This window comes from Anguilla rostrata, chromosome 2 (genome assembly GCF_018555375.3).
Source record: "Anguilla rostrata isolate EN2019 chromosome 2, ASM1855537v3, whole genome shotgun sequence".
Classification (NCBI taxonomy): Eukaryota; Metazoa; Chordata; class Actinopteri; order Anguilliformes; family Anguillidae; genus Anguilla; species Anguilla rostrata.
Window position 1 is genome coordinate 3,241,178 of NC_057934.1, and position 20,000 is coordinate 3,261,177.

Consider the following 20,000-nt stretch of genomic DNA (forward strand, 5'->3'; position numbering starts at 1 on the left):
GATAGAACGTGATTGGTTCTCGGGGGGCCCCTCGTTCAAGTTTGGCTGCGCTCGTCCATTCGACCCAGTCCTGCGCCTCTCTGTGTCTCTGTGTTGTTCCAGGCAGCCATCTACGCTGGCAAATGAGAGACTCTCCTGATTTGTAGTTTCTACTTCCACTCGTCCCAGAAAGAAGATCATGTGCTGTGACATCAGTCAACAGTCGATTATTTTTAAAAAACCTGATAGATCAATTTTCCACCATGGTCTGAAGACACATTTCTTCTGAGTCTGGACTGGACTGGACTATCACTGCTCTGCAGAGCACTCCCAATCTAGGATCACTCTTATCACTTATATCCTTCTATCTTGTTCCTCTAGCACTTTCACGTTACACTGTATCTCCTACATTGTTGTATCTCCATCCAGTACTTGTATTGCACTTGTACTGTTATCTGACCTAGCCTATGCTTACTGTGTGACCTGGACTTGATGTTCATGGCTATGTATGACTGTTACATAATGAGTATTGTACCTTATCGGACCTGTGCTTTGTAGTCGTTCCAATGACCTTCGGCATAAACCTATCGTACGTTGCTTTGGATAAAAGCAACTGCCAAATAAATATAATGTAATGTAATATCACTCCTTTTTTATTTATCATATTTAGCTGTTTGTTAGAGCTGTTTTTTTAAATCAGATGCTAGGTCGCAGCAACGCAAAGTAACAGTTAGAGAACCACAGCTTTAACATGTAAACCATGGACGTTAACCACGGATATGTGTTGTGTAGCCACAGAGATACACAGAGAACTCTATGGTCACGATGGCTGATGGGCAGGGCGGTCCTGTTGCACTCGGGCCAAAATGGCTGCAATTCAAACGAATGAAGTGCGTGACACTTCAGTCAAAAAGCCGCTAATTGCCTGAGTGGCAGTCTGGCTGTGTGTGGCAGCCGCTGATGTGACCTTGCTCTCTGCCCCTCTGTGTACACTGCTCTTCATTCTTAATCAAAAGCGACTGAGGAAGCAAGGCGAAGAGAGAGAGAGAGAGAGAGAGAGAGAGAGAGAGAGAGAGAGGAGAGAGAAAGAGAGAGAGAAAGAGAGAGAGGGAGAGAGAGAGAGAGAGAGAGAGCAGGAAAGAGAGGGAACGTGAGGAAGGAAGGTATTTTTAGGAAACTCTATCATTCGCCTCATAAATGAGCCGTTAATCTCTCAGAGCCCGTGGAAGTGGGGGAGAATGCAGTTGGGGGAGCGGAGATCAGGTTAAAGGAGTAGCCTGGGCTCTCTTCATCCTGGGCTGCCTGTGGCTCATCAGACAGTCCATTCTGACTCTGATTGGGCCAAAGCTCATCCATGACCCAATGGACAGAGCCCCTCACAAGTGTACGGTCACCTCTCACACTGTGCCCTTCTGTAGTGCCAGCATAGCCTCTGTTGTACTCTATTTATGGAAAGGTTTATATTTATATATATTTTTTTTTTGCGTTCTTGTGGTGGTACACTGAAGGAACCCGTCTGTATGGACGTGCTGGACCAGTCTGTGTCCGTGGCTGAGGAACTGAGCAATGCCCCCGCAGTTCAGTCTTTCCTTCCGTCTCTCTCCTGGGAATCTTGCATCTGATTGGCCAGACCATCAGAGCTGTTTGCTTGACGTGATTGGCTGACCTTTGACCCTGCTTTGACTTTTGGAGCGTGTATCCAGCTTCTGTGTTCCGTTCCGACTAATTATTGGTCTTAAATTGTGTTTCCGCTGGCACATAAAGCAGTTTAACTGCAGAATTGTATTTGTGTAAGCATAAGATCATGCATGTCTCTGGCTAGTAGGAGAAATGTGTGTTTCATAATTTAATATACCTTTTAATTGTTACTCTGTAATAGTATTTATTGCTTTTGATAGAAACTTCAGCTGTGATTTCAGTTTTTATTGTGCAGTATTTTTTAAGTGTCTGTCAAAAGTAAATTCATATTTACTGTTAATCAGTGTATGGCACCTCCAGGGCAGCTGGGAGTGTGTATGAGCCTTGTGTGTCTGTTCCTCTGCCCCCCCCCCCCTGCCCAGGTGATGTGGGTGTGCAACCTGTGCCGTAAGCAGCAGGAGATCCTCACCAAGTCGGGAGAATGGTTTTCGGGGCGGGGCGCGAAGCCGCCGGGCCTGGGCGCGGCCGTCAGCGACCCCGCCATGTGCGGTGAGGCGGGGGGGCGGGACAGGAAGGTGCGATCCCGCTCGCAGATCCCCCTCGGCGGCGGGGCCCCCCCCACCGACACCGCCGCGGCGCCCGCCACCACCGCCGTTGCCCCCGGCGACCGCAACAGCAAGGGACCCGACCCCGCCCAGACCAACATGGCCACCCTGCGGTCCCGCAGCGAGCCGCCGAGGGAGAAGTACGCCCGCTCGACCCCCCGCCCCCCCAACTACCCCCGGCATCCCCAGCCCCCCCCCCCGTGCCCCGCCCGTTACCCGGCCACCGAAAACGAGATAATTTGTCAATAGCCAATCATGTTAATTCCATCTCACCTGTTGTCATGTGCAGCCACTGCTGTACTGTTTGCAAACAGACTGAGTAGCTCCAGTCTAAAGTTTAGCACTAAATGGACTTAGTAGCATAAGTGTAAAGTTTAGCACTTAATGGACTGAGTATCATAAGTGTAAAGTTTAGCACTTAATGGACTGAGTATCATAAGTGTAAAGTTTAGCACTAAATGGACTGAGTATCATAAGTGTAAAGTTAGAACTAAATGGACTGAGTATCATAAGTGTAAAGTTAGCACTAAATGGACTGAGTATCATAAGTGTAAAGTTAGCACTAAATGGACTGAGTACCATAAGTGTGAAGTTTAGCACTAAATAGACTGAGTACCATAAGTGTAAAGTTTATCACTAAATAGACTGAGTACCATAAGTGTAAAGTTTAGCACTAAATGAACTCGCTGGCATGTAAAACTGACTTATTCATCAGTTGCATTACCAGGAAATTAACAATATTGGATGTATCTGTTGTGTAGTAGACATACCAACAATTAAAATAAGATTTTGAAGTATATTTCTAAAAGATATAAATCATGTTTCTGCTTAAATTAATTATTTATATTTGTTGTTGGCAAAGAAGACGTCCAGTTGTGTTTGAGATACTCTCTAAAACTGCAAGATATGAATCACAGCTCCTGAATTTTTAAATTCCTTTCATGAAAAGGGTTTCGCTGCCCCAGATTAACTGACTGGGAAGCCCGGTCAGAACCTCAGAGGTCCCTAACTCACTGCTTCACGCTGCACCCTAACGGGCCAAATTTGCAATCGCTCTCACGGTAGAAATGTTTTTTTTTTTCAGATCCCACACTTTCATGCACGCGCCCTGTAAATCGCACACGCTCCGGTTTTGTTTACCATCCTGCCTGTTCCTTCCTCCCGTCCCCCTGCAGGAAGAGGCCGCTGTCCGTCCCGGAGCAGAACGGGAAGGTGGTGGGGGTGCGGGGGGAGCGCCGGCGGGGGCCCGGGAAGCAGCTGTCCCAGACGGCGGAGGACCGGGAGCCGGGGGACAGGCGCGAGGGCCGGCGCCTGGAGAAGGGGCGGTCCCAGGACTACCCGGACGCGGCGGCGGGGGCGGGGACGGGGACGGGGGCGGGGGCGGTGGAGGAGGGGCGGAGGCGGCGCGAGGAAGAGGAGCGTCAGCGCCAGCGGGAGGAGGAGTTCCAGACCCGTTACCGCAGCGACCCCAACCTGGCGCGCTACCCGGTGAAGCCGCAGCCCGAGGAGCAGGAGATGCGCATCCACGCCAAGGTGTCCAAGGCGCGGCACGAGCGTCGCCATAGCGACGTGGCCATCAACGAGGTGGGGCTCCCCGAGGGGGGCGGCGGCGGGGACGCGCCCCAAAACCGCCTGGGCAGGCAGAGGGGGGGCGAGGGGGAGCGTAAGGTCCTGCTGGAGAACCACCGCTCGTACTCCGCGGACAGGACCGGAGGGGGCGGGGGCGGGGGCGGGGGCGGGGGCGGGGGCGCGCCCCAGCCCAAACAGAACCACGGCCCCCAGCCCCCCGGGCCCCGGGCTGGGCCGGCCCCCCCCGCAGGGCCCCCGAACCTCAGGGAGCCCCAGGACTGGGGCAGGCCCGGCCTCCTGGAGCCCGGCTCCGCCGCCCTGCTGCGCAAGGCCAAGCGGGAGAAGATGGAGAACATGCTGCGCAACGACTCGCTCAGCTCCGACCAATCAGAGTCGCTGCGCCCGCCGCCGCCCCGCCCCTACAAGACCAAGCGCGGCGGCCTCAACAAGCGGCAGATGTCCGTCAGCAGCTCGGAGGAGGAGGGCGGGTCCACGCCCGAGTACACCAGCTGCGAGGACGTGGAGATCGAGAGCGTCAGCGAGAAAGGTGAGAGAGACCCTCCCTTTGTGTCGCCCGCCACAGGGCCTTGACCCTCCTGAGCTCCTAAACTACAACACTCAGCATTGGCCTGAATCGAAACTGCTCAATCTAGTGATGTTTTGGGTGCAATTCAATAAAACATCACCATCAATAACCAGCTGAAGGCAGTGTTTTTTTTTTTTTTTTTTTGCACGATTCAGAAATCATTGCAACGTTAAGCCGAATTTTTTGCGTAAATTTCTGAGAAAAGGAAACTCTGCTGCCGAAAGTTTAGGGGAGAGCTCGGTTCCGTGGCCACACCCCCGTATCTAAGCCTGTCATTCACAGATGCGGCGTGAGTCATGCTCATTACGTCACGGTAGAACTTCTGAAGTTTGGGGGGCGGAATATTTATCCCAGAGCCACCGCGCGCATTAACCGCGCGACTTTCACTCCCGGTGAATGAGGACTGATGAGCGCTAGGCTGGTTGGGGGGGGGGGGGGGTTCTTGAATTCCAGAGACGGTGCGCACTGGCCGTTTGTGTGAATGGGCAAGAGAGTATGCTGTCATTCATTCGGTTCTCAAGTTACTCCGCGTAGGCTTATAAGAGAGGCATGTGAACTCGTGATGGAGATTAATTGTACATACCTGACCATGTAGCCCATACACGGCCCTACAGCGTTACTGTTGAGTCACTGATTCATAAAATGCCCGCACCGTTCATAACCGCAGATAAGGAAACTCGTCAAGCAGTCACTACATGGAAAAACACACACACACACACAAAGAAATGATGTACTCATTTAGCTCTTTAACAGTTCTGTAATTTGTCATTCCCGATCTGCAAACTTGTTTCATAAGTAAAGCCAGTAGCGCTGTGATACTGCATGTTGGTTGCGGTGAGGGATGTACAGTAAGCACCTGTTGGTATTACGCAGTAATTACACGTGATTAAGCGTAATCTGTGACGTGCCCCGTGGGCATAGCAGCCACCGCGGCAGTGTTGGTGACCGGGATACGTTGCGTGTGCTGTCCTCACCGGGTCATCTGCCGGTTTTATTCCTTCTCCTCTGATGGTCTTGGTCTGTACTGTTCGTGGGCTCGGGTTCGTGTGCGGACGTCGTCGACCGATGCTGCCCGTTAGTCCCAGCAGTGCCTGTCGGAAACAGCAGTCGCCGCGAGGGGCAAGTCCCTGCTCGCCGCGGGACGGGCTGCGATGTTGGTGTTTCGGGAGGAGCGGTCTGCCTGTTCATGCTCCTCATTTCAAAGTGTGACCCGGTCTCAGAATGAGAATCGGAGATGGCTGGAGTCTCCTGCGTGGACGGAGAGTTCAGGATTAAAATGTGGCTTTGGGTGATCCAAGCGACCTTGTTTCATGCATCCCTATTCGTTGCTTAACATCTCAAGAGTCATGCCGGCATCAAAGGCTGGGATGCGGTCATCTGAAGCAGTAGTCTGCTGAGAGAACTTGGGGATGTCTAATTGTGTGGTGCTGAAATAGGAAATGGACGCCGCGTCCTTAGTTGTAGCGTATTTATTCCGTTCAGTGCGAACCGTGAAATGCATTTTTTTTTCTTTCTTTTGGAAAGCACCTTTTTTTTAGGACATCAGTTTTGAGAATTAGGTCAGTGAGTGGGCACGGAAACACTGACGGACTGCCATCAGTGATCTGCTTTGGAAGGGCACAGTATGTTCATTTTTGGATAAAATATTAAAGCTCAAATATAATTCACTTTCAAGTAAACCATCAAAGCCTTAACAGCAATTATGCGCTTTATTTATTTATTTATTTATTTATTTATTTATTTATTTCCCCCAGGCGAATTCGCTTGGCTCTTAAATTCTGATCCGTATTTTTTAAAACCAGATTAAAACCTTGGCCACGGCGGGCAACAAAGGGGATGTGAGCGCGGGGGACTTGGCAAACGGAAAAGCGCGAGTTACGGCCCCAGTCAGGTTTCCATATTTGATGCAGCGCGAGATTCTCTTTTTTTCCCCCCAAATACCCGGTTATGGGGCGAGCGTGGGCGTTCTGTGTGCTGCATAGCATACGTCAGGTTCGCGGACAGTTTTACCGACGCAATCAAGTGGGTCAAATGAGATTGTAAAGGCTTTATTGCGCGTAGTATAATATCGTGTTGGAGGTTAGACACTTTTAACTGGGCCATTCTTCCGGCTTTATTAGGGAGAACACGCTGGAGCGGAGCCACGAGACGAGAGGCCCGGGATGAAGGGCAGTGAATATGCCAGGCGGAGCGTGCTATACGAGAGCCCCTTCTTCCGCCGAGGATGGCAAAGTCCATCGCTTTCACCCGAAGCACTTAATATCCGCGGGATCTATTTAAAAACGTATCGATCGGAGGACGGGTAGAAGGCAGTGATTTTCGTCTGCGCCGGGCACGTCCGTTTCCTCCTCAGGAACACCTCACAGGAAACGCGCTAAGCACAGAGGAGATGTCATCATCGCATCGGTGCGTTTTCCGCATTTGTTTAGGAGTGACTGTTTTTTCGTGACGCGCGCAAACAGGATGGAACGGCCGAGGAAGCCGTGTGACAGCGTCGCTCCAGTGCATTAACTTCCGTCGGAGGTGACTGCTCCCAGCGGTCGTGATGAAAGCCCTGCTGCCCCCCCACCCCCCCCCTCCTGCCGGCATGCTTTGGAAGTTAATGGCCCTGCGGTTCGATTGTGCCGGACAGGCTGAGTCAGGAGAGCTGTGATGGACGGCGGTGACTCACACATCTCCTCACGTGTACCCATGGATACCACCTCGAAAAAAAAAAAACATAAAATTAAAAAAAGCGAAATCATTTGAAAATTAGTATTCTGTTGTATTTCCCCTGCTGTTTTTTTTTAACACCTTGAGAAATCAACTGATTAATTTTTTTTTGTTTGATTAGCGCTGAGGTTCTGGCTCTTAATTAATTGCTCCCCAGCCGAACAGTACGCTAAGCCTGAGGAGTGTGGGCCGGTTGACCCGACGCCTTTGGAAAGGAGCGTTTTCGGGAAACCGTGCCCTGGCACCGTGACCAGGGTGACCCTGCAGAGCAGCCTGTGGTTTTAATCGTGTGTGGACCGCAAGTGGGAGGCCTTGCCCCGCACCTGGGCATACCTGGGCATACCTGGGCGCGTGCCAGCCTCCCTCCTGCAGGCCCGTGTCCTAATGCAGCTGCTCTCTCCTCTTCTCCAGGTGACTGGGACTGCTATCCTCTGGATCCAGCCGTGTGGCACGTAAGAGCCCCCCCCCCCTATTTTTTATTGTTCCTGCCCCCCCCAAAAGGCTCAGATACACCTGTGTGCCTCGCCTGTGCACCTCAGCACTCTGACAGGAGCAGTGCTGAGGGTTACCTCGTGCCCAGACCTACTCCTAAAGTCAGCCGGTCCGATGGCAGCGCTCCGAGTGCATTGTGGGATTGTCCCTCTGAGAGAGGAGCCATGCCTAAAGCTGCTTGTGGGGTGAGGTGAGGTGTGTGTCCTCCTGCTGTACTTTCCTTGGTGCTGTGTGTGGGGTGCTTAACTGCGTGAGTCGATCGGTTTCTTTGTGTTAGTGCGGCGGGGTGCTGTGGAGGGACGGCGTGTTTTTAATGTAGTTCATGATGTATGATTCAGAGAGAGAGTGTGGCAGAGGGGTTCAGGTGAGCGCTTCCCTCACTGAAGGGGTTAACCGCGTTGCCCCGCTCTCTCTCCTCAGCATCCCGTCACATGGCAGCCGTCCAAAGAGGGCGATCATTTAATCGGGCGCATCACCCTGAGCAAGAGGACGGCCATGCCCAAGGAGGCCGGGGCCCTGCTGGGCCTGAAGGTGAGCGTGAGAATGATCCTCCTGCTTCACTTCCCCCTCCCTCTGCCAGGCCTGTGTGCTGCCATGCCCAGGTAGGCCTGTCCATACACCTGCCACGCCCAGGTAGGCCTCTCCAAACGCCTGCCACAGCCAGGTAGGCCTCTCCAAACACCTGCCGCGGCCAGGTCGGCCTCTCCAAACGCCTGCCACGCCCAGGTAGGCCTCTCCAAACACCTGCCGTGACCAGGTACGCCTCTCCAAACACCTGCCGCGGACAGGTAGGCCTCTCCAAACACCTGCCACGCCCAGGTAGGCCTCTCCAAACATCTGCCAAGAGATCAATCGAGTCCTCTTCTGTTTAAACGGCACTGGTGGTGGTGGGAGGCCGGACAGCACTTTTTTATGTAGCTTTAATAAGATGTCAGTGATTAGAAACCTGAATTCAAAATAGACACAATACCCCCTGATTTGAAAAGACGTGATTTCTGAAGATTTGTTTCCTGTGCGTCCCTCACCTGTGTTTCTGTCTTCACACGACTCGTTCCGCATTTCTGCTTTGCTGATCACACTTTATCTATCTTACCATGTTCACTGGTTAGTGGATTTTATCATGTCATTGTCTTCAGAAGTGTGACACGTTGGGCTTTTTACAGACGGATGAGTGATTAGCCCGTGCACTTGCCAACATAGGCCCAGCTGTGAGCTCAGCGGGCGAACAAAGAACTTAGCCACCTCCCGTCCCTCGCTCCCCGCTCGCAGCCGGTGGCTGAAGCCACGCCCCCGCTCTACGCACGCGAAGCTAATGTATAACATCAGACGCTCATTCCAGTCCCTTATTTTGTCCGTCCTCATCTCTTCAGTCCTTGCCTGACCCGGAAGTCGTCGAGGTCTGCCAGCTTTAAGGACCTTCCAACTTCCTTGAAGGAACATCGGTGCATCCTGTGTGGAAGTTTTTTTTTTGGAATGCGCGACGTACAAATGATCGACCTGCGGGTCCACCTCTCCCCATGTCTGCCATGTCTGTAACTGACGTAGCTCCAAGCCGATGCTTGACTGAACATAAGCGGCCCATTTGACTAATACGCGTTTCCTTGATTCCTCCATCCTTGCATCCTTTCCATTCCATTGGGTGGAGTTAAGGAGGCGAGGAAAGGATGCAAGGAGGTAAAAAAATAAGCGATTGGAAAGAGGCCATGGAGGTTGTTTCCCAAAACAGAGTGAGGCGTGTCATTAACATCACACGGTGACCGCGGCGAAGTGACATCACACCGAGAGAGCGATGCGGTAGGGCGCCATCGCTGGCCTCTGCGCGCTGGGTTGTCGTTGGCGGACGGCGGCGCTGAGGTGTGTTAGCGGGTGGACCGCGTCGGTGGCGCTGGTTGTTAGCGGGACGACCGCGTTGACGCCGCTGTCTGGGTCCGCAGGTCGTTGGCGGGAAGATGACGGAGACGGGGCGGCTCGGGGCCTTCATCACCAAAGTCAAGAAGGGGAGCCTCGCCGACGTGGTGGGCCACTTACGCGCAGGTGGGAATTCTGGGAAGGCGGGGGAAAGCACTCGCCTCCGTGTGGCGTGTGGTGGGGGGGCGTTGTCACGCCACCGCCCTCAGAAATGTCCGTGAATGAGAACGCCCTCTCTGGATTCGAGCGGGGTTTGTTTTTGCCGATGCTATGGTTTTTGGGAACTGGAGAAGAGGTGTGGGGGAGCGGGGGAGGCTATGGGGTAAGGGGGGAGGGAGGGGGGGTTGTAATAGGATGATTCTTGTCTGATTGGGCCGCTTGTTTCCAGGCGACGAGGTCCTGCAGTGGAACGGGAAGCCGTTGCCTGGAGCAACGAAAAAGGAAGTTTACAACATCATTCTGGAATCCAAATCGGAACCTCAAGTGGAAATAGTTGTCTCCAGGCCTATTGGGTAAGTCCTGAATGAGGTCGTCTTGTAGAAGGTCATGGTCATGCATCTTTTGCTTATGTGACGGATTCTTGTTTTTCTCGGCAATGAGCTTTGAGCTGGTGATCACCTGTGTGGAGATGAGCTGTTCAGGTGCTGCTGGAGAATGTTTCACCACTTCACCCCTTGGTCCTTAGGTTACGTTGATATTCAGGATACAGTGTGTATGGACTTTGTTAAGAGTGTTAAGTAATAACCCAGGTAATGTGTTTAATTTGATGTGTCAGCCTACATGCTTGGATCTCCCCCAAAAAACTAGCTCTGAGTTTTTTTTTCTTTCTTCAGAGAATGACAATATTATAGATCTAACCATGCTATCATGGACTAAAAGACAGTATCTAATCTAATTGATGCCATCAATCACCTTAATGCAGAGAGCAAGGCTAGACTAGTTCTCTTTCCAGTGGCTCAGTTACTGGCTAAATACTGTTTTTATGCTTTTCTTTTTTAATCTTTTCTTTTTAAAACTGTATTTATTCATCTCTGGTTTGTCTCCTTCATTTAAAAGAACCATCCATCGCTTTCTTTCCAAAAACTTCTTGAGAAGGGTGTATAAAGCATATCAGTAAGTAAAACACGTGCAGTAGCTGTGGTTCACCCTTCCCAGTGCTTTTCCTCGACCAATCCTCCCTTCTCATCGCTGAGCTGGCTGGCCATGCAACCAATGGGGAGGGGAAGGGATACTCATGCCCCGCCCACTCCCACCCAAACCTGCGGGAACTGTCTTCCTTGAATCCAGACCCAGTGTGTGTCCTTGTCTGGTGTGTGTGTGTGTGTGTGTGTGCAAGTGTATCCACGTGTGTGTTTCTCTGCAGTAATAAAACTTGTTTCCCGTAAAAAAAAGGAATGTTTCGCCAAAGGTGGCTGAGTCATTCCTTACCGTACCCAAGGGATTTCCCATAACCTGACTAATGTATATGATTCACGAAGAGGGGGCCGCGATGTGAATGAATTCTTTCAAATGCTTTGTTAAAGTTTCCCGATTTCGATTTTAACGCTGTACTTTTTTTTGTTGTTGTTATATTTATAGAGATATACCGAGAATTCCAGAAACATCACATCCTCCTTTAGAATCTAGTAAGTGTCAATATTAGTCTCTCTCCGTAAGAGTCTATAAGTGTGAAAATATTGTCTTTCACGCTGGCTCGCTGAGTTTGGCCTTCACGTTGAACACACACACACTCTGTGTTTGAGTATAAAGGCATATGACAGTATCGTCCCTGTTTTCATAGAGAGCTTTTTATGCCGACTGTCTTTGAGCAGAAATGCTTGCACGCATTCCCGGCCCTTCGACGTTTCACGTTTTTTTTTACGCTGTGACGAAAGCATCCTTGTCCTCTCCCACCCCGAGCAGGTTCAAGTTCCTTCGAATCCCAAAAGATGGAGCGGCCCTCCATCTCCGTAATGTCCCCTACCAGTCCCGGGACCCTCCGCGACATCCCCCAGCTGCTCCCCGGACAGCTGTCTGTGAGTGCACTATCTTCCGATTTGACGTTCGAAACAAATTGAATTGTGACAATCGAATCAGGAGTCAGAGCGTCACGTTGTGTTTGCGCCTGAGTTGAAAGAAGCCGAAACCGAAAGTGTGTGTTTCCCAGGTGAAGCTGTGGTACGATAAAGTCGGCCACCAGCTGATCGTGAACGTGCTCCAAGCCATAGACCTGCCTGCCCGGCTGGACGGGAGGCCCAGGAACCCCTACGTCAAAATGTACTTCCTGCCCGACAGGAGGTGAGCGACCGAGCACCACCGCCGGCCTTACTCCGGGTACTGCGGGCCGGTTTCACAGAAACTGGCTGAGCCTAGTCCTGGACTCATTTTAATTTCAAATGGAGATTCTCCATGCAAAAGTGGATTTAGTCCAGGACTAAGACTAATCTGTGTCCGTGAAACCCGCCCTAAATGTACATTTACGTCTTTGAAAAGGTATGACTGTAAATGTAGTCTTTTCCTGGTGTGTTTATAAGGGTTGTTGATTGGTCGATGTGGTTCTAACTGGCTGGCTTTTTACAAGGCGAGTCTGGTACTGGTTGTCTTTATGGTTGTGTGTATACCTGAATGACTGTGCAAAAAGTTCAGTTTTAAATCGGCTCTATTGCAGTATAAGTGATTCTTGCTGGGCTATCTGTGTTAGAGTTGATGCAACACAAAACATTTTTGCAGTGTAGATACTGCCATTGCCACGTGTTTATTTCTGGGCATGTATTTCAAAGGTGGTGACTGCTGTTGGGTGTCAGTCAATGGGCGTGTCTTTGATAAGTGGGTGTGTCCCTACCTCATGCAAGCCTGCGATTGGTCGTTGTGTGTCCGTCAGTAACCGCCCCGTGCGCCTGGTGCTTCTTCTTCTTCTTCTCGACAGTGACAAAAGCAAGCGGAGGACCAAGACGGTGAAGAAGAGCGCGGAGCCGAAATGGAACCAGACCTTCCTGTACCCCCACGTGCACCGGCGGGACTTCAGGGAGCGCATGCTGGAGATCACCGTGTGGGACCAGCCCCGCGTGCAGGAGGAGGAGAGCGACTTCCTGGGGGAGGTACCGTACTGGAGGTTCTGTATGTCCGTGACTGTATGACCATGACTGTATGACTGTGTTCTGTATGACTGTGATTGTATGACTGTGTTCTGTATGACTGTGATTGTATGACCGTGACTGTATGACTGTGTTCTGTATGACTGTGATTGTATGACCGTGACTGTATGACTGTGATTGTATGACCGTGACTGTATGATCGTGACTGTATGACTGTGTTTTGTATGACTGTGATCGTATGACTGTGTTCTGTATGACTGTGATTGTATGACTGTATTGTATGACTGTGTTCTGTATGACTGTGATTGTATGACTGTATTGTATGACTGTGTTCTGTATGACTGTGATTGTATGACTGTATTGTATGACTGTGTTCTGTATGACTGTGATTGTATGACTGTGACTGTATGACTGTGACTGTATGACTGTGTTCTGTATGACTGTGATTGTATGTCTGTGACTGTATGACTGTGATTGTATGACAGTATTGTATGACTGTGTTCTGTATGACCATGACTGTATGACTGTGTTCTGTATGACCGTGACTGTATGACTGTGTTCTGTATGACCGTGACTGTATGACTGTGTTCTGTATGACCGTGACTGTATGACTGTGTTCTGTATGACCGTGACTGTATGACTGTGATTGTATGACCGTGACTGTATGACTGTGTTCTGTATGACCGTGACTGTATGACTGTGTTCTGTATGACCGTGACTGTATGACTGTGTTCTGTATGACCGTGACTGTATGACTGTGTTCTGTATGACCGTGACTGTATGACTGTGTGATTGTATGACCGTGTTCACCGGGCGGCTCGTTCCCCTGACAGATCCTGATCGAGCTGGAGACGGCGCTGCTGGACGACCTGCCGCACTGGTACAAGCTGCAGACCCACGACGTGTCCTCGCTACCTCTGCCCCAGCCCTCCCCCTACCTGCCCCGTCGCCACGGACACAGCGACAGCCCCAGCAAGAAGCTGCAGAGTAAGTCTGGCGAGAGCCAATCACGGCTGGAGTCTGAGCGCCGTGTGTCCCCGCAGTGACCAATCAGCATGCGGACTTGATAACGGGGTGGGCCAATGAAATGGCTCTTGAGTACTGACATGGTGAACAGTTTAATCAGAGTCGGGGTTCAATTCAAGTCCCAATTTAGTCAATTCTGGAATTTAACTGAAATTCAATTAGTTAATGAAAAAATCACCATAGAATATTGTGGATATTTTTTTTCCAATCCTTTAATTGAATTCAGTTCATTTCCTGAACTGAAGGTATTGAAAGTGAATGGACCCCGGCCCTGACCTGCAATAAGAAGTTCAATCAATCAATCAGTTAATTAATCAATAAAAATGTATTGTCCCTAATGGCCAAATCATTGTCCCAAGTAAAAAAAAACACAAATATAAAACAGTTAATGACCATGTAAAATCACTGAGCTAGGAAATGCATGTGTTCTGCATGTGATCGTTTGTTAATCTAATGTACAATGTGGTGAATTACATATTTGTATTTGAGTGCGTCAGTAATTAATTACATATTTTTGCCTACTTTTGTTGTTTTTAAAATTAATTTCAAGAATGCACACAGTTTTGAGAATACCCTTGTAATCTTAGTAACTGCCTCTGCACAAAGAAGTAATATACATCTTGCATTTGTTATATTTATAGTTATATTTCTAAATATTTATATTGTGCATATTCTGGAATATATTTTAATTTAGCTTCTTGTTAGAGGAGTGGGTTCCCCCACTTTTTTTTTAGAAGCTTATGCATATTTTAGAAGCTTATGAATATAGCTTATGGTGTGTTGGTGCTTAGCAACAGAGCTCTGCCCCAGCTAGGCCCCGCCCCTCTGCCCTGTATGACCCCCGCACTCTCAGAATCCCTCATTTTGATCACTGAGTGGATGAGAAGCTGAACGAAGCTTCATGAAGCTTCATAAAGCTGAAAGAAGTCTTATGAAGCTTCATGGAGCGTCACTGGGTGAGGCTAATCATTAGCAGTCCTTGGGGTCTATATGATTATAGTGAAGGGGACTTAAACTCATTATCCAGGTTCTTTTGGTGTGCCGTAGGTATTGAAAAGAGGAGAAAGATAGGAGCAATATGAAGAATTTAAATCCAAGTCCAAGAATTAAATATTTGGAGCTTTAACTAATTACTCAATTAGAGTCTAGCTTTACAGTGAGAGGGCTTTTACTGAATTGAGCAAAATGGCCTCCTCCTTAGTTCAGACAGGGGGTTTTCAATACATAATTGCAATCATTTGTATATTTCGATTGCCTAGTCAGATCAAATTACTTTTGGGATATCATGGCATTCTTGTGGAGCAATATTTTTATGCAGCTAAATGTTGGAAGTGGACAAATCTTATGGCTCATTGTCTCTGGCATAAACCTGGACTACATTTTGGCACTCAGGTATGACATAAACACTTGACAGTTTGTTACCTGAAAGACTAAATTCTTGGCACAGTTTTTGTGACCAATTTCAAACAGCTTGAATTTTTGGCTTTTGATAACTGTAGCATAGAATTTTCTGCAATAGAATTTGATGTACGCTATGTGGCTCATTTCCAAAGGCAATCATAAATGTTTTCAGTGTATTTGTATATGTGAAAGGCCCTGTGATGGATATAACAAGTGGCATTGCTACTGTGTGTGTGTTTGTGTGTGTGTATATATGTGTGTATGAGTGCTTAAGTGTGTGTTTTATCGTGTGTGTGTGTGTGTGTGTGTGCGTGTGTGTGTGTGACGGACCCTCTGAACGACGCTGTGTGTGTGTGTGTGTGTTTGTGTGTGCACGTGTGCACATGTGTGTGTGTGTGTGCATGTGTGTGTGTGACGGACCCTCTGAACGACGCTGTGTGTGTGTGCATGTGTGTGTGTGTGTATATATGTGTGTATGAGTGCTTAAGTGTGTGTTTTATCGTGTGTGTGTGTGTGTGTGTGTGTGAACGTGTGTGTGTGTGTGTGTGTGTGTGTGTGTGTGACGGACCCTCTGAACGACGCTGTGTGTGTGTGTGTGTGTGTGTGACGGACGCTCTGAACACCGCTGTGTGTGTCTGTCCACACTGTGCAGGGTCTCAGCGCATCTCTGACACAGATTATGATGATCATATAGCGCTGGTCACCTCAGGTGGGTGGGGGGGCATGGTTGCGCTGGTTACCGCAGGTGGGTGGGGGGGGCATGGTTCCCTGCTGTTACACTGTGCTTGGTAGAGGCCTCCAGCACAGGGAGAGAGAGGGCACCCCCTCCCCCCCCCCAAAAAAAAAACAAAAAACTTTGGACCAGATATTTTCTGGAGAAAATACGGCCTAAATATTTGCTCGAACCCGGACCGGGGGCCGTGAAAGCAGAATTTTAGCTCCACGTTCATGATCCTTAGCCCCCCCAAAGCCCCCCTCACCTCTTGTCATTCTGGTGTTTTACTGAGTCTTCTCCCATGATGCACCAGGAAGCCTGTGCACTCTGCACGTGAGAGTTGCTGAATCTTTAATTTGGCACAAGAAGCTCCAGTTTCACGACAAATAATGATAATAACCTGAAAATGGCCACGCCCCGAAAATCTGAACCTCACAGCTTGGACCGCCGGGCAAGGCGGCCGCACAGGGGTCAGGGGTCAAATCGACCCGGTCGAAATGGCGGCGCCAGATCCTGGTATTCTCACCTGGCGTGGAGACACGGACCATTAAAAAAAAAAACAAAAAAAAAAAAACATCAAAGTCCTCAGAGCCTCTCTCCCCTCCTGCTGGACCGTAGACCCCGCCCACGAGAACACACCTGTGTCACCTGTGCATGGTGCCCCCCTCAGGGGCGTCACACTCCTCCTCAACGGCTAATCTCTTTTCTTTTTTAAAATTTTGTTTTTTTTGCATGCTCTGCAGTAGGTTTTTTTGTTGTAAAAAAAAAGAACAGCCTGCAGTAGATTAAAAAAAGAAATGCACAAAAGGATACTTTGCATTTATTTGACAATAAATGAATAGAGAAAAATACTTTGGACCTAATTGAGCTTTGAAGAGGTGTGTACTGCTGTTTTCAGTTTGCCGAGTGTTGTTTTTTTATAGCATCTTATAGAAACTAGGAGCCAATCTCTCTTCCCCTAAAACCAGTACTTGGTCCCATAGATGCCCTTCAGAATAGACAGTGATTATTTATTTGCTAACAGGCTTTTATTTAATCTGTTATTCTGAATGGTAATGCATTTCTTTTTTTGCTTTTTACTTAAAAAAATGCTTAAAATCAATTTGTGAGCTTTTAGTTTGACTATAGCAGAAAGTCTGACAGGAAGTTGTTATTCTGTTCTGTTATTAAATCTGTTATTCTGAACGGTGATGTGTTTTTTTGTTTATTATTTTTTACTTAAATCCATTTGTGTGCTTTTAGTTCTACTATAGCTATCTACTCTACATAAATCTGACAGGAAGTTACATACAGGAAGTAAATGGTACAGGATGTGATAAAAACTGAACAGTCTTTAGCCGATTTTTATATTATTTTTTATATTTTTTGGCAAACTCAAAGCAGGATGCCACACCTCCTGTCCAAGCGTCGCAGTAATGCGAGGCGTTTCGATCTTTTAAAAGACCACGGCAGGTATCCTTTCACACCAGCTCTTTTTGGTTTGGCATGTCTAGAGCGGATCGTTTCGACGGACCGATCTCGCGCGGTTCCGCATGGCTGCAGTAGTTTTGGGGCGAAGGCGTCCGTCGATCTGTAGCTGAAGCCTGGCGCCCGAGCTCGCGCAGTGGCAGAGTTCCTAGCTGACGCAAAAATGTCCTTACGACGTGGTCATTATGTCGCCCAGGCATAATGACGTTGTGACGGTGCTGCAGATGAAAACGTTGTGTACATGTTGGATGTTTAGCTTCCTGAGCCGTGCAGTCGGTTCTTTGTGCTGATTAATCTCCTGTCTCCCTCCCGTGTCTGTTTTGTGTGTGTGTGCGCGTGTGTGTGTACTGCGGTGTGCGTGTGTGTGTACGTGTGTGTGGATGTGTGTGTGTGTACTGCGGTGCGTGCGGTGTGTGTGTGTGTGCGTGTGTGTGTGTGTGTGTGTGTGCGTGCGTGTGTGTGTGTGCGGTGCGTGTGTGTGTGTGTGTGCGTGTGCACTGCTGTGCATGCGTGCGTGTGTGCGCGTGTGCGTGCGTGTGTGCGTGTGCGTGTGCGCTGCGGTGCGTGGCCAGCCGCAGAGAGGAACTCGCGGGAGAGGGAGCGCTCCAGCACGCTGACGGTGCCCGAGCAGCAGAGGTCCGCCCAGCTGCGCTCGCGCTCCGTCTCCCCGCACCGGGACGACCCGGGCCGGGCGCGGTCCCGCCCCCCCAACGTGCCCATGCAGAGGTGAGGGTTAGCAGTTCGTTGTTCTGAGCTGCACTGCTTTACCTGGGTCTCAAATGGAGGCTAGTCTAGGCTAGGCTAGGCTAAGCTAGGCTAGGCTAGGCTAGGCTAGGTTAGGCTAGGCTAGGCTAACTCATACTTTTTTCTCTCTGGTCACGTCTGGTTCAAGGAGTCTGGACGAGATCCACCAGAACAGGCAGTCGCATTCCCCCTTCCGTTACCATGACTCCCGCGGCCACCACGATCACATGTCCCAGGATTCCGACCAGGACTACTCTGAGGACAGGTAACATCAGCTGGGCGTGGTAAAGGAATCTAAATCTGGGGATCAGTAGCGAGGGCCAGGTGTGGTAGAGGGGTTCTACAACCTGAGGGGTGAGGATGTGAGCCAATGAGGATGTGCAAATTCAGCTTTATCCGTGATTGATGGTGTCGCTGAGAACCAATAAACAGCAGTCCAGGATCCAAGTGGGCGGGGCTTAGCAGTTATGGGCTCTTCAGGCTTTGAATGTGGGGAAGAAGTAAAATTTATCATGTAGGTGCGTGGAGTCAGTGTGTGTGTGTGTGTGTGTGTGGGGTTAAGTTTTTAATTCTATATTTCTTGGACTTGTGTAAGCTAAGACAGCACGCATTTCAAACAATCTTCTATTACATCTTTTATTTTGATATAAAATAAACTGTCTAGCTCACATCGGCCAACAAATATTTGTATTTTCATCATTTATTTGTATCTGTGTCACATGTTTTGACTTCTGAAGAAGAAACTTAAGAAAAAACATCCTAACACCATTACTGCTAAGCATACTGACAAGTTGCCACACAAGTTCATTCTTCAGTTTTAAGCTGTGTTAATTTAAAAAGGAGAATTTGTGTGTGAAAACACGTGAGGGGTCCAGTCTTTAATGTGTTATCAAAGAAAGCAGCAGAGAGAGAGAGAGAGAGAGAGAGAGAGATGGAGACAACATCACCTACTGAAGCAGGATACAATGGCTCTGATCCTTTTTATTTGTCTACCTTCTTTGGTAGACTGTGAAGGAACTTTTTCTGGTTTTCTGGGATCGTATGACAGCACTGAGTTTTTGATGCTTCCTAAAAAGCGGGACGTGTCAGACTGAATCGTAAAGGGGGCCTCAGTGTCTGTAGGTCTTTGTGGTTTCCTTTCAATCAGCTGCCAATTAATGCCTTGAGAACTAAGTGTTGATTCCTTAGCCAATCAATGACTTAAATGAACCACTTGTGCTGAACACTCCCCAAAAACCAGCTGACACTGTGGCCCTACTGGGACTGGAGTTTGACACCTGCGCTAAGAAGGGTTGAGTGTTTTTTTTAAGTGTGTGTGCAGTAATACCCGTTATTGGGTGAAACCAGCTGTTTTACATCGGTCCACCACTAGGAGGAGCTGACGTGGTTCAAGTGTGCCCACACTGAATAGTTTCCTAAATGCTGCAGTGAAACATTCCTTTCAGTGGATTTAGTTTGAAATGAGAGAGGAAAGAGTGTACAACACAAAGCTAACTCACCATCTGCTGAGCTTAGCAGGTTTTTTCATTTTTATAGCAGGTCTTGTGCACCAGAGTGATGTAGCACAATTTATACAACTGTGTTTTCCATGTTACTAACAAAATCATTATTATTATTATTATTATTATTGATGTTATATTTCTTGCCATGGAAACTCTCAAACTCTTAATTTCTAAAATTTCTTTCTGTTGTTTACATCATTCATATTTGTCACTTGTACGTGCATTGTCTTACTTTGTGTCCTGGTTGTGTGCCTGGCTGTTGACTTCCTCATATGTCATCCATCACCACGGTAACACAGTGAGGTCCTCATGACGCGCAGAACTATCCGTGGCGGGAGTGCGGAGTGCCTGCACACAAACAGGTAAAGCAAAGAACCTTCCGGACTTTACCCATAACCCCCGCTGCTGTTATACTATGATCGAAAACCGTCGTCTTCCTCATCGCCACCCACCCTTCGCCCAAACGCCATTTCAACTAATTCTCTGGATTTGGATTTGTTGGGTAGCGTGTGCTTTCGCCTGTATTTTCCCACGTTCATTTCATTTGAACAAAAAAATGTTCCAGTTGTTTCGTGCTAATCC

At 48.9% G+C, this 20,000-nt stretch overlaps 1 protein-coding gene across 3 annotated transcripts in view; it reads left to right on the forward strand.

The window, feature by feature from the left end:
* rims1b (regulating synaptic membrane exocytosis 1b) overlaps positions 1-20,000 on the forward strand; it is a 92,472-nt gene that overhangs the window by 48,526 nt on the left and 23,946 nt on the right. For 2 of the 3 annotated variants that reach the window (XM_064315826.1, XM_064315847.1), the window contains 16 exons: positions 2,040-2,362; positions 3,398-4,338; positions 7,501-7,541; positions 8,002-8,112; positions 9,516-9,615; positions 9,878-10,001; positions 10,546-10,602; positions 11,068-11,114; positions 11,389-11,504; positions 11,636-11,766; positions 12,395-12,566; positions 13,397-13,550; positions 15,643-15,699; positions 17,745-17,898; positions 18,065-18,181; positions 19,718-19,780. In XM_064315826.1, coding sequence (XP_064171896.1) covers positions 2,040-2,362; positions 3,398-4,338; positions 7,501-7,541; positions 8,002-8,112; positions 9,516-9,615; positions 9,878-10,001; positions 10,546-10,602; positions 11,068-11,114; positions 11,389-11,504; positions 11,636-11,766; positions 12,395-12,566; positions 13,397-13,550; positions 15,643-15,699; positions 17,745-17,898; positions 18,065-18,181; positions 19,718-19,780 — 2,708 coding nt within the window. The remainder of the gene's footprint in view (positions 1-2,039; positions 2,363-3,397; positions 4,339-7,500; positions 7,542-8,001; positions 8,113-9,515; positions 9,616-9,877; positions 10,002-10,545; positions 10,603-11,067; positions 11,115-11,388; positions 11,505-11,635; positions 11,767-12,394; positions 12,567-13,396; positions 13,551-15,642; positions 15,700-17,744; positions 17,899-18,064; positions 18,182-19,717; positions 19,781-20,000) is intronic. The other variant, XM_064315837.1, reaches the window with a different exon arrangement.